This window comes from Tiliqua scincoides, chromosome 1 (genome assembly GCF_035046505.1).
Source record: "Tiliqua scincoides isolate rTilSci1 chromosome 1, rTilSci1.hap2, whole genome shotgun sequence".
NCBI lineage: Eukaryota > Metazoa > Chordata > Lepidosauria > Squamata > Scincidae > Tiliqua > Tiliqua scincoides.
Window position 1 is genome coordinate 38,947,043 of NC_089821.1, and position 21,220 is coordinate 38,968,262.

General features: G+C 44.2%; 1 protein-coding gene across 1 annotated transcript in view; it reads left to right on the forward strand.

The window, feature by feature from the left end:
• LUZP2 (leucine zipper protein 2) overlaps positions 1-21,220 on the forward strand; it is a 221,576-nt gene that overhangs the window by 195,758 nt on the left and 4,598 nt on the right. Inside the window, exon 7 of the mRNA XM_066639890.1 lies at positions 2,301-2,390. Within this exon, the coding sequence (XP_066495987.1) occupies positions 2,301-2,390 (90 nt within the window). The remainder of the gene's footprint in view (positions 1-2,300; positions 2,391-21,220) is intronic.

Genomic DNA, 21,220 nt, shown 5'->3' on the forward strand with positions numbered 1-21,220 from the left:
AGTGGAGAGATAATGAAGGTCTGGGAAGATTAGAATAATACAAAGAAGAGAAATGGTAAGTAGTTTATAATGAAAGGGGAAATACATAGGCAAAAGCAGAGAAAAATTAGGAAGCATAGACTGGAACCGGGATGTAGCATTTATTCCAGCACAAATTTGGAAAGCAACTCAAAGAAATAATGAGTTTGGCTTGCTTTTCTGTTTCAAGTAACCTGGATTTTTATTTTTTTTTCCCTTTTTTGCTGAAAGCTGTGCAAACACAAATGGATTTTAGTTTCATCAGCAAGCCCATGTATAAGTTAAATGGGCTGCAAGCAGCTTTGGTTAATTCTGAACTGCCTGAAATTCTAAACTTGATTTGCAGTTGAGCATGAAAAGGTCTCAACCTGTAAATCTCTGTAATTTCTGAAAGTAATGCCGGACTGAGATCCCTGAAAACACCACATGGGCCATCCTGAAATATGAAAACCATCAGCTGGAAATTCTAAGACAAATGGGAAAAGAGCCTGGGAGCTCTCTCCAAAAGAGTTCAACCCCAAGTGGTATTGATACTGGGTAAATAGACTGCTAACTAGGTTTTTTGTTCCGCTGTTGAGCACTGTATTCTTTGTAATTAGGTTGCAAATTGTAATTAGATATTTATTAGTAGTAATTGCATATCTTACCATTGTAATGAAGTAGTGACATTATTTGAGAGCTGCCAGACATTTAAATGCTGGACAGAGCACATCACAAGGAGTGGTAGTGTTTTGTTTTATGGGGGAAAAAATGTTAAATTATAATTCATATACGAATCCAGATGCAACAAAACCTAAGTATTAAATTGTACAGTAGCAGGGGATACATCATAACTATTTCCAATGGGCAAATATTGAAATGTTTACCCTACCAGATGTGGGTTCAGTCTGGTAAAATGGCATGTACTTGAACCTGATGGGAGGGGCTGAAGTGATTCGTTCCTGCACAAGTCCTAGATAAACTGGCAACTGGAGGGTGTTGGCAGATACAGTGAGCCCTCAGTATCCACGGGGGGGGGGGATCCATTCCAGGACCTCCATGGATACCTAATTCAGCGGATAATTAAATCCATGACTGGAAGACCTTGGAACACTTCCCAAATTTGTTTGGGAGTTGCCAACACAAACCAGATGTGACTCCCAGTCGCATCAAGGAGGTCTTCTGAGATCCTCCAGCCACAGGCTTGGTATCCGCAGATACTAAAATCCATGAATGCTGAGTCTGTTGTGCATCAGGAGGGCTGACCGGACAGCCTGGACAAATCCTTTTCCTCTTTCTCGACTTTTTCTGTCCTTCCTCCCCCAGGCTCCCAAGTTGCTGTGTAGGAAGCACAAGAAAATCAACTGAGGAGATCTGGGAAGACAAAACACTGCCCTATCCAGTTGAGGTCACTGAAGCAGCTGCCTATGCACAGCTGCTGGTGGCCAATGAATGTTGATCAAGGGGAAAGGGGAATTCCCGTCCTTCAAGCATCAGGAAGGAATGGGTGACATCAGTGAGTGTGAACCTGCATGGTTGCTCCCTGTATGGCTGTCTCTTGACTGCCATTAACAAGGACATCGATTTAGCAGCTGGATGGATCATCACTTAAATGATGCTGACTTAAGGGGTCCCCTCTGTTCACTGCGATCTAACTGTTAAAAGGAAAGATGGGAATTCACCTCAATCTCCATGCCACTCACTCATAGTTTCACCTAGAGACTGACTCTACAGGTCATCCTAGCCTGAACCAATCTATCCCCTTTCTCAGCCATTCCCAGATTTTGAGCATCTAGAACTGATGTTAGACCTAGACCTATAACTTGTGTTATGACACATGTGTCAAAGGCGACACACGAGTGTTTTGGGTGACAGCTGTTTATTGTCACAATCCTGAGGTTAGTTAGACTGAGAGATAGCAACTGGCAAATGGTCACCCACTGAGCTTCATGGCTGATCAGGATTTTGAACCATGGCACAATAGTGGCTGTCTTAGGATAAATACATTTTGGAGTTTGCTGGCTTTAATGGAAATCTGGGATAACAACACATTTTATGAATAGTTTAACAAAGCAGACAGTTGCCTATGAAAAAAGTACATAGAGATGTCTATAGATAGTAAGGCATGATGGGATTATTATTTTCTTTTAAAATAGCTTTATATGAGCCTCTTATTTTCAAGCAGGAATTGTTTACAGCTGTTATTTTAAAGGAAGTGGAGGCATTTATACACATCTGATTGTTACAAATTCCCCCTGCCTTTTTAAAATTGTCTTCAGTCTTTTATCTCTCTTATCTTCCAGCAAAGAGCTTCTGCAGACAAAGAGACTCTTCACGTTTCCTCAAGAAAAGGAGATAATAATCAAAGCACCTGGGAATGCAATTCTCAAGATGTAAGTTTAATCCATTTGGAAGTCAAGACCTAATGTACATTGCACAGAAACCATAAAAGCATATTGATGTTGTTTTAACAATCAAGACATGAAATATAGTATTATATGGGACAAAACAGAAATGTTCTATTCGGGTGCTGCAGAGCAGATGCCTTTTGATGTAGAAGTCTCCTTTCCCTGGGTTTTCCTTGAGAGAGTAGTTAACAGGGCTTGCAAAGTTTTGGAGAAAGGCAGATTGCTAGAGGAGGTTTGATTTAATGATTAACTAGTTGTAATTCACTTGATAGATTTAGAACTTTCCACACGAGAGCCTGGCCACCCCTCTTACTTTGTCAAATACCAGTCCTGTTTAAATAAGGAAGAGGGGGCAGAGTGGATGATTAAATGTAGAAGAATGGAGAGTGGTGAGCTAGCCACCCCAATGCAGGAATGGGAGGAGCAGTGAACGCAAATGGTGTATTGATGCTTCTCCCCCTCTCGGTTTGTTACCTGAGGTGACCATCTCAGTTGGCGTCATGGACAGGCCAGCCCTGTTCCACATCAAATCAATTTATTATCCATAAGCGTATTCCTTTATAACATATATTTGAGTCAGGTCTACCAGCATGGTCACAAACTGCTAGAGACAGCCACTGCAAGGCTCCACTGGTCTGCACTTTGTGGTGGCATATTACCCATGCTTTGCATCACATTATCATGCAACATTATGTGTGGGTCCTGTGTCGTGGGATTGTATGCTTAGGTGAAATACTGGATCCAGAGCAGGAAGACCACATCTAAACTTTACTCTTATCCCCACAAAAGTGTAACTGAAATGCTGATTGTGGTTGTGGTTGTGAAAGCAGATAACGTATTATGTATCTACATAATTATCTACATTATTATTAGTAAGGAAATATACCTGCCATGGTGCAGAAGTCTTCACAAATGAGCTACAGGGAAATTTTTAATTGAAAGAGACGTATGAGATCATTTGGTTGGCAACCTTCAGTCTCGAAAGACTATGGTATAAGCCTACAGCACCTGGTATTCCCAGGCAGTCTCCCATCCAAGTACTAACCAGGCCTGTCCCTGCTTAGCTTCCAAGATCAGATAAGATCAGGCAGAACATACCAAGATCCAGGTCTACAGAGCTTGCGTCCTGAGTACACTTCTGTACTGCAGCAAGTCATGGACTCTTCGCTCACAACAGGAGAGGAAACTGAACGCTTTCCACATGCGCTGCCTCCGACGCATTCTCGGCATCACCTGGCAGGACAAAGTTCCAAACAACACAGTCCTGGAATGTGCTGGAATCCCTAGCATGTATGCACTGCTGAAACAGAGATGCCTGCGTTGGCTCGGTCATGTTGTGAGAATGGATGATGGCCGGATCCCAAAGGATCTCCTCTATGGAGAACTCGTGCAAAGAAAGTGCCCTACAGGTAGACCACAGCTACGATACAGGGACATCTGCAAGAGGGATCTGAAGGCCTTAGGAGTGGACCTCAACAAGTGGGAAACCCTGGCCTCTGAGCAGCCCACTTGGAGGCAGGCTGTGCAGCATGGCCTTTCCCAGTTTGAAGAGACGCTTGGCCAACAGTCTGAGGCTAAGAGGAAAAGAAGAAAGGTCCATAGCCAGGAAGACAGACCAGGGACAGACTGCACTTGCTCCCAGTGTGGAAGGGACTGTCACTCCCGAATCGGCCTTTTCAGCCACACTAGACACTATTCCAGAACCACCATTCAGAGCGCAATACCATAGTCTTTTGAGACTGAAGGTTGCCAACAACAACATGAGATCATTTGTTCCAATGGAATGTTCATAATCTGTAACCTGGCACATCTGCACCATGTTGGCTGGGGGAGGAGTTGAGCAGAAATATGCTGGGGTTTCTACGTGACCATCTGTCAGGTTGTATATTTTTCTTAAAATCAGTGGAACGGTCAGAATTTCACACACCTGAGTTTCAGCGATTCATTGGTAAGTGCTGTTGAACAATGCCTATGGTCCAGCTGCATGCTCAATCAGTTAAACAAATACTGAAAAATATGAGAATAATAAACTTTTGTGTTACCAGCAGACGGTGGGTTAGGTGGAGGCAGGAAGTTCATTATCTCGATAAGCTGAACTGTGTTTCCTGACTTGAACATAATCAAAACTTTCCTATTCTTCTGTTCTTAAATTCTCTTCCATTCTCATCTCATTAGGAAGAAAGTAACAAAAATTCAGCAATACATTCAAGCTTGAATAATAGGATTAAGTTCTATGTAGTTAGATCTCAAGATTAATTACTGCTCTGTAGGACCAAGTGTGGATTTCTGGGGGCTCGTATTTCTCATTAAGCTTCTGCCTCCGATAATGATCCATAAGAAACTGTGTCGAGAAGGGAAAGAAACAATATGTAATTAATGAGTCCAAGGCACTTGAAAAAGGTACCCTGTTGAAAACGTACAACGCACTGTTTGTTCACATTAGGTGCTGAATAGAAAACGACAGTGTTCTCATCAATGCCTTTTTTCTTTTGAATGTTTGTTGCATTCATTTAATGTCTGAACACCGAATGTATAGTTTTGCCAACTTCAGCTAATTTCAAAGTTTATTTCCACTTAATGCAGATAAATTATGATTCGTGGTTGTGCAAAAAAAAATAAAAAATGACTAGTGATGTCTAAGTTGCTAGTTTATCTTTGTGAAATCCATTTTGCAGATAAGTTCTGCTGCAAGTTGAAAGTATCTTGGATTACATCCACACAAAATGGCTTAGAGGGCATTCAAAGAGCGCTTGCTGTATCCAGCACTGAAACCAAGCAGGCTGGAGGTCTCCTCGGGATACATTTGTTCCTTTACCTCATGTACAGCCCCACCCTGCTTAGTGCCAGCTTAATTACTGGTACAGAGTTGAGTAGCCCCATTTGGGGCTTTCAGGCCCAGGATGGGGTTAGGATCTGGTGGAGACTTCCTCTACCATTCCCACCCCCTCCTGGGCCTAACCATAACCCAACCCCACCCCACCTTCCCCCATCTTGAAACACATTCTCCCAAGCTCTACTCTGCCTTCCCCCCTGGCGGCTCTTGGGCTGGATGTGGTGCCCACAGGACAACCCAGGCCTTCCCAGTGGTGCAGCTTACTCTCCATGTGTCAAAAAATGTTTTACAGCGATTTTACATCACCCCATACATACTGTGTGCTATGGATTGGGATTGGCCCTTAGTGATGCAACATGAGATGGGGAAGAAGAGACTTGGAAGAAGGGAATGTAGCTTTTTATTGCTAACCACACCACAAGGAAATGTACAGATTAGGTCTCTGATACCAAAGGCTAACCAAGCCCAAGATTATATGGACCTGTTCACTAAAGAATAATAGATGTATGGAGTTCAGGGGTGGAGACCGTACTACTCTTACTACTCTCATGTATTTCATGTATGACTTTCCAGAAGGATTCCTGTAAAGTCTAACATAAACACCTTTCATGAAACAATAACAGCATTTATGAACAGCAAATTAAACTAATCTCAGCACTGATCTCTTGTTGCATTGTCCAGAAATGGGATGCATAAATTAGCATTGTTGGCTATCAAGAATCAAAATCCAGCATTTTATCAAACTGTGTGCTTTATTTTCCGCTATTTGTATTCATCAACTCATGCTAATTTTCTTAGCTCTTTGTCCTTAGTCACCTTTTCCCCCAAAGGGGAAAGTGATAACAGTTTTCTTAATCCCTACTATACTTCTGCACTAAACAAATCCTTAAAAATGCATTAATCATTCAGTGGCTGAGGATACTGAGCAATGGACCAAATCATATACATGTTTCTAAGCAACGATGGTATTTAGCTTCATAATTTGATCACTTCCAATTTTGACATTTTGACTGAAGCGTTACTAGCAGCCCAGTTTTGTGTCCCCTGCCACTCCATAGCATTCAGCCAAGCCAAAGGAAAGCATGCTACATGCTATGCTGCAGGTGGGGTGATAAGAAGGCCAACAAGAGTTAAAAAAGATTTTACCTCTCAGTGGTAAAAGGAGAGGGAGGTCCAATGGCAATAGTCCAAGGAGATCCATTGCCAACTAGGGGCCCAATCCAGTGCCAGTGCAGCTGTGCCAATGGGACGTGCACTGCATCTTGTGGTGGGGCAGCAGTCATAGAGGCCTCCTAAAGGTATGGGAACATTTGTTTCCTTACATTAAGGCTGCATTGCAGCTGCATCAGTGCTGGAAAATTGGATGGGATTGGGCCCCTAGTTGGCAATGGTTCTCCTTGGACCCACAAGAGCTATGTACCTGGCATAAGTCCAAGGAGAAGAAGGGGGCATATTGGGTAGTAAAAGAGGGAATAGCATCCCACTCATGTTCCTGCTGCTGGGATCCACTCTCTCCCTCCCCCAAACCGTCCCTGGTTCCTCCTTCACCCTGCTGCAAAACCACCCATGAATTGCCCATGCCACCAACCTATCTGCTTTCTTGCAGTGTCTGGGCAGATATCATGCACACGGGGAGCCACTGGACATTTCCATCAGCAAATCCTTTGCAGTGCAATGTTGGGACTGATTTCCCCAAAGAAATCAGGGCACAGAGCCTTCTGGAGCAACGTGCAGTGGACATGGCACCCCAGCATGAGGCTCTGTGATAGTTGGGTATGATGGATGGTGGCTGCAGGGCAGAACAGTAAGGTCTCATCACCGCTGAGCCCAGAACGATAATCCCAGTGCACAGTGGGTTGTGGTTTGGAGACCGCTGCCCTAGTGAAAGATGGGGTACAGCATGGGCATGAAAAGGGGTGTAGGCTTCCACCCCTGGAGGGCCTGGGGCAGGCTTGTTCTAGCCCCATGGAGGCCTCAGATTGGCTTGAGGGGGAGGGGGGTTCCAGCACCCTTGTTTTCCTCCCTAGCAGAGCTGCCAAACCTGGCCTAGGAGCAGGATCTGTTTACCTCACAGCTCCCTGCTTTGCACTGACTGCCTCTCATCCCTGGCTTCCCTGTTTTATGGAGCAAGCCCACCCCTTTTGGCCCCTCCCCTTCCTCCAGGTGGGGCAGAAAAGGCCCTTTCCTGTTCATGGCTTGTTTCCCTCAGTGTTACCTGTTTGCCTTGCCAGCCTCCCCTGCCTGGTTGGGGTGAGCCAACCCTCTTTCCCCCCCTCAAGGACAGAGATTGGGTCCCTGCTCCAGGGTAAGTTGGGGGTCAGGGCATCTGGGGGGGCCCCTGATAAGGGGAATGAGCAAACTCCACTCCTCCTCACCCACACACACACGGACAAAAGTAACTGCTACTTGCACAACTATAGGTTAGGACACTGTTGCTTCTTGGAAGTTTTATTAATGCAGTCATGCCCATTGGTATTATAATCAGGAGGAAGACATGAATGAACTGAAAGCTGGTGTAAAGTGTGCATTCACAGAGCTCAGCGTAATTCCACTTTAGAAACCAGTCAAAACCATTCAGAGTACCAAAACCTAGGAGAAAATTCAGATGAGAAACATTCTGGATGTGTCTCTCTTGACTCTTTTCTACTTGGCTAGGTTTCTATTTCTGTTTGGCTAAACACTAACTCAATGAATTATTTCACTTTTGTTGCATACCTTTAAGGGTGCAATCCTAAATGTGCCTTATGCTGACCCAAGTCCCTTGGGCCGGCATAGGAGGGTCGTAAACGTGCTGTAAAGCACATTTGCGCCTCCATAGCTGGGAGCCACATCGGCGCATTTAGATAAGCCGACATGTGGAGGCAGGCAGAAGCCTCCGCAGCAGCTCCCACACCACCGCTTGTGTCGGCACTCTCGCCGGGAGGGGGCGGAAGGGGCGTTTCTGGGCGGGGGGAGGGCTGGCGATGGGCTGCCTCAGGGCGGGCGCGCGGGGAACCAGGGGCAGGGCTGGGACCCGGCGGTTATGCCGGATCCCAACCCCCGTCCCCGGAGAGAATGGAGTGGGTTCTAGCCCCTCCGCTCTCCTTGGACTTGTGCCACCTCCAGAGGTGGTGCAGGTCCAAGGAGACCCATAGGGGTGCGCAGCTTTTACCCTTGCAGAGCTTCCCCTTGCCTATGGCTGAGCCACTGCACCCAATGAACCTGCGTTGGATGCAGCACAAGCCTCCTGGCTTGCCTGCTCCAGCGCAGCTTTGGATTGCATCCTATATGTGTTAAGAGTGGCACAGGTGAATGGTCCTGCCCTACCCCCTTTCTGCAGAGGAAGGGAAAGATAATAAATGAGCCTCATTCAAGAGTCAAGTTTGGTTGTCACGAAAGTTAAAAAAAAAAAACACATTGCTTGCTCCTAATGACTCAATGGGATATTTTCATTTCCATCTACCTTAATAAGGTGGATTTGCATGAGATTAGTGGTCTGCAGTGTGCCATTTTCGTAACCAGAGGTTTGCTTCATTGATTTGGCTGAATACCTTTGTAGTCCTGTCGTTGCACTTTGCCAACCAAATTGCACAGCTTAATAATCAAGAGGCATGCCGACTTTTACTATTTTATTTTTTCCCCTCCCCAATTCTTTTCATGAAGATGCATACTTGACTGATCCGCTTTCATAATTTATGGTCCCAGCTGTGTACCTCTCCAGCTTTACTGTATAATTCACTGGCTGAGCTACCCTTGCTGGAACGGCTGCTTTTTTACATACTGTACTGATCAAGCTGCATATGACATCGCTTGATACAGGTACTTTTTTCTGATCCAACTGCATGCTAAACTGACCAAGAAGGAATGATATTTTAAGGCATAAGTTATACCTCTGTTTATTATCTCACTTGACTATTTCCATGTTTTGTTTTGTTCTTTCCTGTTACTGCTCCCTATCTAAAGAGAATAAGCTTTGCATTTTTTGTTTGGCAGCACAGAAATGAAGACTTTATTCTTCTTATATTCTTAATCTTAATATGAGTGTGAATAAGGTTGTCAACATCAATAGATATTAGTCACATATGCATTTTTTTCCCTTTTTTGGGGGGGAGGTTGTGATGTAAAAACAAAGGGGAGGGGGAAATAAGATTCTAATCCACACCATTCAAGACAGTTTTTTTCTCATATACAAAATATATAGAACTACAGTGGGGGTCCTCTTAAGCATGTTTACAGACTAAGCTCAATTGGATGCATGACCTCTTACAGCCCAGTCGTATCCACTGTTTACGATACTGAGGTCTGGTGTTGTAAATGGAACTGTGCCGCTCTAAGTGACACACCAGTACAGAGTATAAGGGATTTGCAGGAGAAACAGTCCATGGCTCACTTCCACCTTTATCTGCCCTTACATGCCCTAGCCCTGTTGTCCACCCCAATCCTCTGCTTCCCTACCCATGTCTCACCAATGCTGCCAACTTACTGGCAACAATTGTGGCTTGGTACTCCAGTGCTGCACGAGTGCAGTTTCCAGCCATTCACATTGGCAGCCATGTGCTTTTGCAGCAGCTGCAGCACCAGAGACCTGGGCCTTTTGTCAACAGAACATGAGTTCTGTCAGCAGAAGGTCTGGATAGGATTGGGCCATAAAAGTATGGCTGGGGAAAGTAGCATCTTGCCAGCCTTCAGTCCATGGCAATTCACTTATAGGGGCACAGTGGCAGGGAAATGCGGTTAAGATATTATAACAGAAGAGAATTCTACAGGACATTCCAGAGAGGGAGTCGGGATACAGCCACACTTTTGATGCAATGTCAATTCGACTAGAAATTCTAGTTCTACGGCCCATCTTCCATGCCACAGCTCCAGTGCCCTTGTAAAGCTGATCTTCAAGAAAGCAAGATAGGATTTGGGAGAGTCGGTGCAGATGGAGGACTGGTGTCAGTAGAAATTGAACCATTCCTTGTTCAAAGAGAAGTGCATTTCTGTTTTCATCACTGGATTCTGCCCATGATTCTTATTCTTATTTGAAATCACATATCCAAAAAATTCATCTTAACATTCCACACTGGAGGATTATGACTTTGTAAAGATACAAAGCTAATCAGCTCAATTACTAAAGCATCTTCTCTGTTGTGGGTACCACTGGCCTTGAAATGCTGCATGTTGCAGATATTACGAAACCCAATTAATTAATATCTGTGTTTTGTAAAAGTTGTCCATTTGCGGCCTTGCCAATCTGATGCTTTACATTTAATAATTGGTCAAGTCTTTGGAAGTGCAATTAACTCAGTTCTCATGATTTCTTGCACAATGGAAATTGCAACTGCATTTTTACTTCTTAACCACTCAGTGGCAGATAGCTTTTCAAATATAACATTTGCCTAGTGCACTGAAAAGGGTTTTTCTTTTTTTAAAAAATATATGAGCTCTTCAGACACACTATGATTTTGATTCCTGATGTTGCCTTAAATTGCGAAGTTTAACGTTTTATATACAGGGACGGTTACACAGTTTTTAGTGGTCTCACTTATAAAGAGAACTGGATAAACTGGCCATGTATTCCAACCATGGACTGTGCATACTATAAAGTTGGAGGAATGAAACTAGAGTGCATCTAAACAATCTATCCATCTTTTCTTGATCCTTGTGCCAAGGATGCTGCTCTTGGCTTGCTGATAACAAAAACAAGCCATTTCAGATGATGTCATACTACCTGAACTGGCCTGATGCATTGTTTGGTCCTGGATTGACCATTGTGTTTTCTTGGAATCTTGTGGTTCGCCTGCCCCTCTACATGCATCAAAGCCCTGAATTTTCCCAGAAACAAGTGTAGGGGCCAGAATCCTATGTATTCACAGAGCACACAGTGCAATTAATGCCAGTTTGGGCAGTAACATGTTTTCCAAACTTGAGAGAGAGAGAGAGAGAGAGAGAGAGAGAGAGAGAGAGAGAGAGAGAGAGATTCTAGCCCTCTTGTTGTGCAAGTTTTCTATTTCCATTTGGGAGCGTGCCTCTCAATCATTCGGAGCAGCCAGGAGGTGGGACCTGAGGCACAGACTGAAGAGAAAATTCATTCCCTCTGCTTCATACTAGTGTCAGAAATACAGATAAGGCCCCATATGCTTGCCAGTGTTCTTCTCGCCTGCTCACCTGCCTTCCACTTGTTTGGCTTTCCCATTATTTATTGTGAAATAAATATGCTGCATTTGTATTCCTTACAGTGGACAATGTCAGTCGCCGTTTGATGGGGCAGGGAAGAAATTTTATCCATATCACCTGAACCGATCTATGGTGATGGGGGATTTGCCTTCCATTTAGCAACAGAATATACTGTTATCTCTTGCTCATGACTGAAACTAAAGACCCAATCCTAACAGGCTGCTATACCATTGGAATTCACATTCCAGCAGCACAGTGCCCTTTCTGGCATTGGAAAAGGCAGTGAGCTGCCACACTCAACTAGGCTGCCAGTCAAAATGGCCATCAGCAGCTGCTGCAAAACAGCAGCAATCCTGATGCCCTGGTTTGGGAAGCTGGCATGGGGGAGGGTGGTTAGGCAGTGGACAGAATGGAGCAGGAAGGGGGAAGAATGGGGCAAGGATCAGGACAGAGAAGGGTTGTGTTGAGGATGAGAAGGGGGCAATTATCAATGGCCGTGTCTCTGCTGATATCTTATCCCCTTTCCTGGCATCAACCCACCTCCCCAGGTCCACTCAGAGTTGCTCCAGCCAAAGAACTGGTGCAGGTCCGAGTACACCAATCAGGGAAGTGGGGGCTTACCCCAAGCAATGGGCTTTCATGGTGGCACCCACCCCTCTTGGCAGAGAGGGGCCTAGGAGCAGGGACAAAGAGGCTAGCCGATGTGAAGGCTTGCTGTTTGAGCCTCAGGCAAGTCAGATGGTTTGAAGGCTGCCTACATTGGCAGTCCTCATGCTGATCTTGCTGTGCCAGACTTACTCTGAACAGTCAGTGGGGAGATTACACACTCAGCAGTTGGACTGACAGCCTCACAATGTCTCTATCCTTGCCTGTGCTGGAAGAACTGTATGATTTTGCCTCTGGAAGTTGTAACGAGCAACAAGTTGTGGCCTGCTGTAACCGTATTTATGTGTCAATCAACTTACTTTTTCCACCTTCCATCAATCCCTACTGTAGGGAATAATAATGTTGAACTTCCACTGGATACTAATGAATCTGATGAGTACAATTTGTCCAATACTCCCAATTTTAAGGTTTCCCAAAGTATAATACTCCCTGCAATAGAAAACTAGCATAGCATAGTGTAGCATAGCATAGCATAGCAGAGAGAGAGAGAGAGAGAGAGAGAGAGAGATTCTAGCCCACTCTTGTTGTGCTAGTTTTCCATTTCCATAGTTTATCTTTTGCTTTTGCAATGCATTATAGAAATTATAAATTGAATCTATGACATGGCACTATCCATTACAAAAGCATTTGAGAAGTGTACTTCTTTGAGACTCTAAGGGCCCAATCCTATCCAATTTTCCAGTGCCGGTGCAGCCATACCAGTGGGACATCCTGTGATGGGAAGGTAGTCACAGAGGCCCTCTTAAAGTATGGGAAAATTTGTTCCCTTACCTTGGGGTTTCGTTGTGGTTGCAACAGTGTTGGAAAATTGGATAGGATTAGGCCCTAACTCAGCTCTTTTCAAGTGTGTCATGGCACATTGGTGTGCCGTGAATGGTCTGCAGGAGTGCCATGGACGTTTGCGGAAGGGTTATATATTAGTAAGGCCACTGGGAGATATGCTCCCCCAGCGAGCAGTGCAGTGAGCCTTGTCAATTGACAAAAAAAACTGATGGTATGCCTTGACAATTTTTGCACCTTCTCAGTGTGCCATGACATGAAAAAAGTTGAAAATCACTGCTCTAACTCAACTGCAGTCCTGCAGCCTTACATTCATTTGTGCCATCATTGTGGTCTGCTTTGTTCCACAGCACCACATTATCACTAAAGGAGGGAACACCTTATTTGTTGCACGTTCTCACTTTTTGTGTTTTAATTCTCCAAGCCTTTCCTTTGAGTAAAATGGAGTTTTTTCCCCAACTGAATATGTCAGTACCTTGCTCTTAATGTGACAGGATTTTGATTTTCCATAATAGTTTCTCCAAAGATATTTTTATGTTGGCCACTGCATCACCATGGAATTGTATCCTCCTTACTTAATACAATAGCCTCCCAGGTATACGACCTCATCCATCTTTGCTAGCCTCCCTACCCTTACATCCACATACTTTATTGGTCTGTCACTCCAAGCAGAGCTAATAAGTTCGGCCACATGAAAAATATAGCCTTGTTTTCAACATTGACCCTAAAACGTTTGTTGAGCTCCTTGGACTTGCAAGGAGATATTAAGTCAGGGAGGAAAAGTGATTATCTGGGGATGTTGGCTGTAATCTGCAGTACAAGGGTATAGAATTCTTTTTTTCCTCTATGATACTATACAAATGGAACACCTAAGCTGAAATTCTGTGGCAGAAGATAACACACTCACCCTGACATCCAAAGGAGTCCAAGCAGGCAAGAGGAATTAAAATAAATATTTAAAACTGTAATTTTCCAAGCTTTCATGTCCTTATGAAACAGATGAACCCTGAGTAAAGGATCATTACAGTGATGTGACAAAATGCTTTGGCTTCTGGAGAAACTCCAGAAGAAGAAACATTGCGGATGAAATAATATAGAAACATTAGGGCCAAACTCGATGTTATGGGAAATGTATGCAGCAACCGTCGTGCCACTTTTCTTCATTTTCTCTTGCTTACTTATTCATAGGGGTATCTTCCTGCCCACCAACATCCATGATGAGAAGTGGAGATGGGGAGATGTTCGTCATGAATATTTCATGCCATGACTTGTTTATAAGATAGTATAAGAGAGAAGAAAGAAACAACGAGGGGAGGAGCTGCATCTTTCCTATAATATATCTAGCGTGGATTCATATCTATAGCAAAACAAGTTCAATTCCCCCCCCCATGCGAAGGCCCAGGTGAATTGAGATAGGAGACGTTGTCTTAGAATCCAGTTGCCAATGAATTTATTACTGGTAACTTCACTGGTATTATAATCATTTATTACCACTAGTTAATGTATTAACAAGCCAAAATAACATTATGTTCATTAAATCGACTGACATGTCTGCGGCCATGGGGAGGAACCATGTGAAATCTTTATAGAAGATCCATCCAGGCATTGAAAAACCCACAGAGGTGGCAGGAACAGCAGTGGTTGGTCTCAGTATATAGAGGATCCAAAAACAATATTCCCACAAACTTCAGTCCATTACCGGTAGTACAATATCCTGTCTTCATGTAATAGATGGGGATGCAGTTCGAAAGTAACCTTAGCACTGAGAGATTACTGCCGTTCCCACCTTTTTCTAAATTGGTGAAGGCTGAGTACTCTATCATTGGCTCCTATAGCACAGGGGAATGCACAGGTCAGCAAAAGATAAAAATCAAGTTATAACTTTTGTGGAATAAAAGTTCCTGAAATGGCAGCCTACAGTTCTAAATGCAGAAAATGTCTTTTACACAATCAGCATATAACAATTGCAAATATACTACAGATTGCGTATCCCTTATCCAAAATGCTTGGTACTAGAAGTGTTTCGGCATACAGATTTTTATGGGTTTTGGAGTATTTGCATATATAAGAATGCACAACATATACTATTGATGGTGAGTTAGAGGTGTTGAAGCCGGAACAGTGAGTTGAGCGCTGGATCTTTTTGTGACGGTGCTGATTATGGAGTCTAGTTAGTAACATAGCAAGGAGCAGAAGTCACTGTGGGGGTGGTGGCTATTTGCCCAGGCTCTTCTCTCTTGATTCCTGCCTGCCTGGGAACATGGAATGTTCTGCAAAGGTTGATCTATTTCAATGCTCGGGACCAGTTAGGTGTTTCTTGTGGCATCATGTCAGTGCTCCAAAAGTTTTAAATTTTGGAGCATTTCTGATTAGAGGTACACAACCTATAGTAAAAACAGATTTATGCACAGTGTAGAGCAGAGGTCAGCAACCTTCTTCTGCACTGGGGTCCAGTGGCATCGCTAGGTAGGTGCGGGGGGTGCGGGCCGCACTGGGTGACGTACCGGGGGGGTGACACGCCCTGCGGGAATGATGCAGACATGCCTTGGCTTGTGGTCAGGCCAGGCAAAGGGGAATGTGAGGACACCAGAATGGAGCTGGAGTGCAACAAATGCTCCAGAAGGCAGCCTCCCCCCCAAACACACTAAAAGGACAAAAAAGAGGCTTGAACTGGTAAGGGGAAGTTTTCTATGAGGGTCACCCAGAAAGTAATGCACCACATTTTTTTCTTCAACAATTATTTATTGAACACAATGAAACTTACACGCAAGAAAGAATAATGTTTCTTCTACACTCCCTATTTTTCCACCTAATCTCCGTCCAGTTCTATGGCCTTCCTCCAGCGAGACACAAGGGCATGTATGCCCTGTCGGTACCACTCCTTGTTCTGGTCACGAAGCCATTTCTGCACTGTGCGAATCACCTCTTCGTCATCCTCAAAATGTCTTCCGCGAATGGCATCTTTTAATGGCCCAAACAAGTGGAAGTCTGAGGGAGCTAGGTCAGGGCTGTAGGGTGGATGGGGTAACACAGTCCAACCCTGTTTAGTGATGTGTTCCGAAGTCCTCAAACTTGTGTGAGGCCGAGCGTTATCATGTTGAATCAAACATTCACCTGGGTTGTTATGGCGCCGAAGTCACTGGAAGCGCTTCTTGAGTTTTGTTAATGTCTTCACATAAGCTTCAGAATTAATGGTGCTGCCTCTTGGCATCACATCAATGAGTATGACGCCCTCACAGTCCCAAAACACAGTGATCATGACCTTACCAGTGGAAGCAGTTGCTTTGAATTTTTTCTTCTGTGGAGATTGAGGATGACGCCATTCCATCAACTGTTGTTTTGTTTCGGGCTCCAAATGGTGAACCCAGGTTTCATCACCTGTCACAATCCTGGACAAGAACGCTTCCCCCTCATCTTCAAAACGTTTCAGCAACTCAGAAGAAATGTTTTTTCTGAGAGATTTGTGGTCCACCACAAGACAGCGCGGAACCCATCGTGCACACACTTTTGAGTAATCAAGAGCATGGATGATTGCATCCACACTTCCTTTGCTGATTGACAGCTTCAGCGCCAACTGCCTAGTCATTATGTGTCGGTCCTCGCGAATGAGCACATCAGCAAGCTGCGTCTTGTCAGGTGTGACAGCCGTGGATGGCCGCCCCGAACGCTGCAAATCTTGGAGCTCTGCCGAACCGCCTTCTAATGGCCTCACCCTCTGTGCCCAGCGACTAACTGTACTTCTGTCGACTGCAGATTCTCCATAAACTGTACACAAACGTTTGTGAATGTTCCCAACAGTTTCTTTCTCCGCAGTGAGAAATTCAATGACGACACGCTGCTTGTAACGTACATCACTTACAGATGCCATTTCGAAACACTGCTGCAGCTACGCTATCTGTCTGAAGAAACCAAAAATTTGTGTGCGCACTCATGAAAATTCAAATAATGTATATCTAAAGTTTCGCATTCGTACCATTACTGTAGGCTGAGAAAAAAAATGTGGTGCATTACTTTCTGGGCAACCCTCGTATTTTGCACTTGCAAAGCCAGATGGGTCTTTATCTTGATATGCTTGAAACAGAAGAAGTTTAAACTGGGCACTGGGGAGAGCTGGAAATCTCACTGATTCTTTTTGGGGGGTTGTTATTGCAGGCAGACTACAGAGTAATCTGCATTGACCACAATGGGACTTACTTCTGAGTAGACATGCATAGGCTTGAGCTCACAGGCTGCAATTCTATCCACACTTGCCTGAGAGTAAGCCCCATTGACCACTATGGGACTTACTTCAGAGTAGATTCACTTGGTGGAACAAGACTGGCTCCCCCTTATTTAATTATTTCTTTTATTTTAATTTAATTATTTATAATTATTTATTTTAATTTGCTTGATGATGTCACTTCTGGCCATGACAAAGTGGGTCCCAGTGTTAAAAGTTTGAGAACTGCTGCAATAAATTGTTAGTAAGTTGGCACAGGGGTGTGTGTGTGTATGTGTGACTCTACAAGTTTTCAAAATCACTAAAATCAGAATTTGGAGGAATAATACCATCATGTTATATATCAATCAATGCATAATTTTATGCAGAATGCAATGAAACAAACCACATTGAAATACCTGTGTTCTAACAAAAAGTACAGCCAAAAAACCAGTGGGGGCGGGGCGATGGTATATCACCACGCCCACCACCTGGGGCGTTGCCCCGCCAACTGCATGGGGTGATGCGCAGGCCTCTTGCACCGGGTGACGCAAACCCTAGTGATGCCACTGCTGGGGCCAGACATCGGGATGCAAGAATGCATGCAAGTTTGATACACATGCACAAACCTCTCAATCAGGCCATAGAACTGAGGGGAAAAAAGATGGGCACAGAGGAGAGCGATGCTGGCCCGAACGGAGAATGACACTCCAATGACCTTTGTCTACTTACACTGTAAGGGCACAATCCTAACCAGGTCTTCTCAGAAGTAAGTCCTATTTTGTTCAATGGGCTTACTCTCAGGAAAGTATGGTTAGGATTGCAGCCTCAGCCTCACAGAGATAGAATTACACACTTGAATTCTTTTTTAGGAACACTGCAGGCTGGATGGATATAGCTTTTTGGTAATATGGACTGATGATTTTGGGTAGCTGGCCATTGCCTACCCTTGGTGTAGATTCTCCCAAGTTGTTCTTTCATTCTTGTGTTAACAAGCCAGAGACTATGGGTGCAATGCCAATACAGCCCTCCAAGCCATGCTTGTGTAGTCCTCCCCAGTAATGCCTACAGCATTCGTGGGAACTGCAACACAGCCCATCACCCACTGACAAAAGCTCAGCCTTCAGCATATCATAGGTGTGATGTTGTTGCATCAATTGTGTGATGCCCAAGGAGATTATCACAGCATCGACCCACCCTCTATGCTGGGAGTCGGAACTTGGCAGGGAGTGAGGCAGGGCAGGCCAATGATGGGCCAACTCTGTGGGGGGATGGGACACCGCCTGTTAACCACAGGGATTTGTCTTCACCTCCATAGCAATGGTGCAGTCCTGAAAATACAGAATCCCCCCCACCTCTGCTGGAGCAGGTATGTAGGTGGTGAGGTGGTTTGGGAAAGGATCATGGGCAATTTGGGGAAGGGAACTGGGATGGAAGGAGGAAAATCTCAGCAGCACTAGCATACAACAAAATCCTGTGCCCCCTTCTCAGCCCTGTCCTTCCCCCCCCCCACCCCAGTCTTCTTGGACTTCTGACAGCTAAAGAGCTGGCATAAGTCCGAGGAGAGCAATCGGAGGCCAGGTGGCCTACTTGATTTTTACTTACCTGCAACATCTGGGTCGTCCGTCCGTCCGTCCGTCCCCAGCATGCAGAATTCGTTCTGGCAATAGTGTTGTATTCTATGGAACTGGTAATGGAAAAGTTTGGGCTGTAAGTCTGCTGTATTTTGACAGATTTATGTGTATTCAAACGTTATGTTCTGAGATACCGTTAAAAAGGTGTGGAGCATCTATATCCTCTCTTTTCTGAACAACTTTCTGATGTTTTCTAAGATGTATAGATCTTATTACCAAACTTTTGAGAGCAAGAGAATAATGTAATTCAACCTTGAATTATGTCTGAAAATGGAATGATTTCCTGTCCTTTAGGAATGGGAGCTGCAGACCCTAACGGAGACATGAAGGCCTGTTTCCCAGAACCAAAGGCTCATCTTAGAAAAGGAATGCTTGCCTCAGTCTGCCCATCCATACGTGAAAGGATATATAACTCATTTCATAGTTGATTGGAAAAAAGGCCATTAGTCACTCCATTGTTGGAGAAACAATCACTTCCTCAAGAAATGGGTTACACTGGGTTGACATTATATCTTTGCTTGTCTCTGCCAGTTGACTCTGATGGGGGAGGGGAGGTGTGAGTTGTTAATAAGGAAAAGCAGCTGGTATGCCTGGCAGGTTGTCAATACTTAGTGTTGCTATAGCGAGAGAGAAGTGAGAGGAAGGCGTAGTAGATTGAGGATTGTGGTATATTCAATATAATATCCTGTCTCCACAGTAACCAACTCCAAAGGGAGGTATAAGAAACCTTGTAGTGGGCAATTATGAAATACCATGCAGAGAGGAGAAGGCTCTTGTTCTTCACTTCCAACAGTTTATGTAAAACAGTGTGCTTTATACTGAATACACAACCTCGTTTCCCATATTGTTATTGTTGCTCACACTTTTTTCTCTTTACTAAATACAGTTTCACATTTTGAGACACAAAATCAATAATCTCTATGACACCCATTACTCCACCGTGAAGACCTGAAAAAATCTGCTGTCCAAAAAAGAAAAAAAGATTCAGGCATGCACACAAGGCTGTTTCCTTGGGTCTCTCTGAAACACTTAATACAGTACACTACACAGCAAGAAACCAGTGAGTAGCTGGGATGATGTGTAAAACACAGACAGGGTCATTTCAACAGACCGGGGCGGGGGGTTCATGAAACCTCCTGGAGAGTCCTGGAGGCTTGTAACTAGTGGCCAATGGCAATCCAGTTCAAGTAATTGGAGGACTGGATTTGCTCTCTGAATCCCCAGACCCTAGTTTAGCTGGGATGGATGGATGGATGGATGGATGGATGGACGGATAGACAGACACACACACACACCTGTTATATTTGTCAGTGTACACATCTACATATAGAAAGCACAATTACTAATTGTTACCAATCTGACAGCACAATCCTATGCGTGGCTACTCAGAAGTAGGTTCCATTGTGCTTAATGTGGTTCACTCCCAGGGAAGTGTGCACAATATAGGATTGCAGCATTAAACTCCCAAATCCAGGTTAAACAATGTCTGCTGTACATTCACTGTTACTGTTTCATAAACTCTGTATTCCATTGAGACACAGCAACATTTTTACTCACTTATACCCCCTAAGGAAGTGTGTATAGGACAGCAGCCTTAGGGCCCAATCCTATTAAGGGCTTACAGCAATAGATCTCACAATCTTCTGTCATAGGCCTTGTTGTGCTCACACGAAAGCTGTACTGCTGCCCCACCTTTTAGAACCATTGGCGCAAACAGCAGTTCTGTGAACACACCAGAACTACCTGATCATTCTGCCAGTGCAGATAAGGTAGCCGAGGAGGATGGTTCATAGAAGGATTGGGATGGGGATCAGGCCAGTCTGGAGGTGTGTCAAGGGTGGGCTGGGGGACATCTCAGCAGCAGCGGTGACACAAGTATCCTATGCCCTGGCACAGGCCTGACATCTTCCCCTGGACCTACTCAGATTTATGCCAACAGAAGAACTGGTGTGGACCCAAGTAGACCCAAGGTTCTGTACTTAGCTCTCTGCCACTCCCTGGTCCCCAACTAGCCCATAGCATGCAGCAGGGGCTGCATCAGTACCACTGACCCAGGATAGGATTTGGCTGCTTCTCAACAAATAATTTCCTCCTAGAATCTTTCCAAACAGTTGATTTAACTGTTGGTTGACCCCAACCATTCATTCTTCATCAACCTATCATTTACTCTCAGTGATCCAGTTTATGACATTCTAGCTGTTGTCATTAGATACAATATTGGCTCTAAACATTTTAGACAACCCTCTCTGATGACATTATGACATAGCGTACTAATGTTTCTGAAGTAAATATATGCTCTACATGTATTGCTTGAATTACTTGCTTTGAAACAAATCTAGCCATTACTCCTGCGGGGAAGGAATCTTTTGAGTGCTTAAATAAAGAAAATAATGAATTATTATTATTATTAAGTGGAATAAATGTACTTTTAAAACATTACCATATGTTTGAAAATATCACAAGATTTTGATGATATTAGATATTTTGCCAGTTTGTGATAAATGATTTATAGTTAGATGCAGACTCGGTGCATATTCGAAGCATCATTAAAAATGCTTTTCAA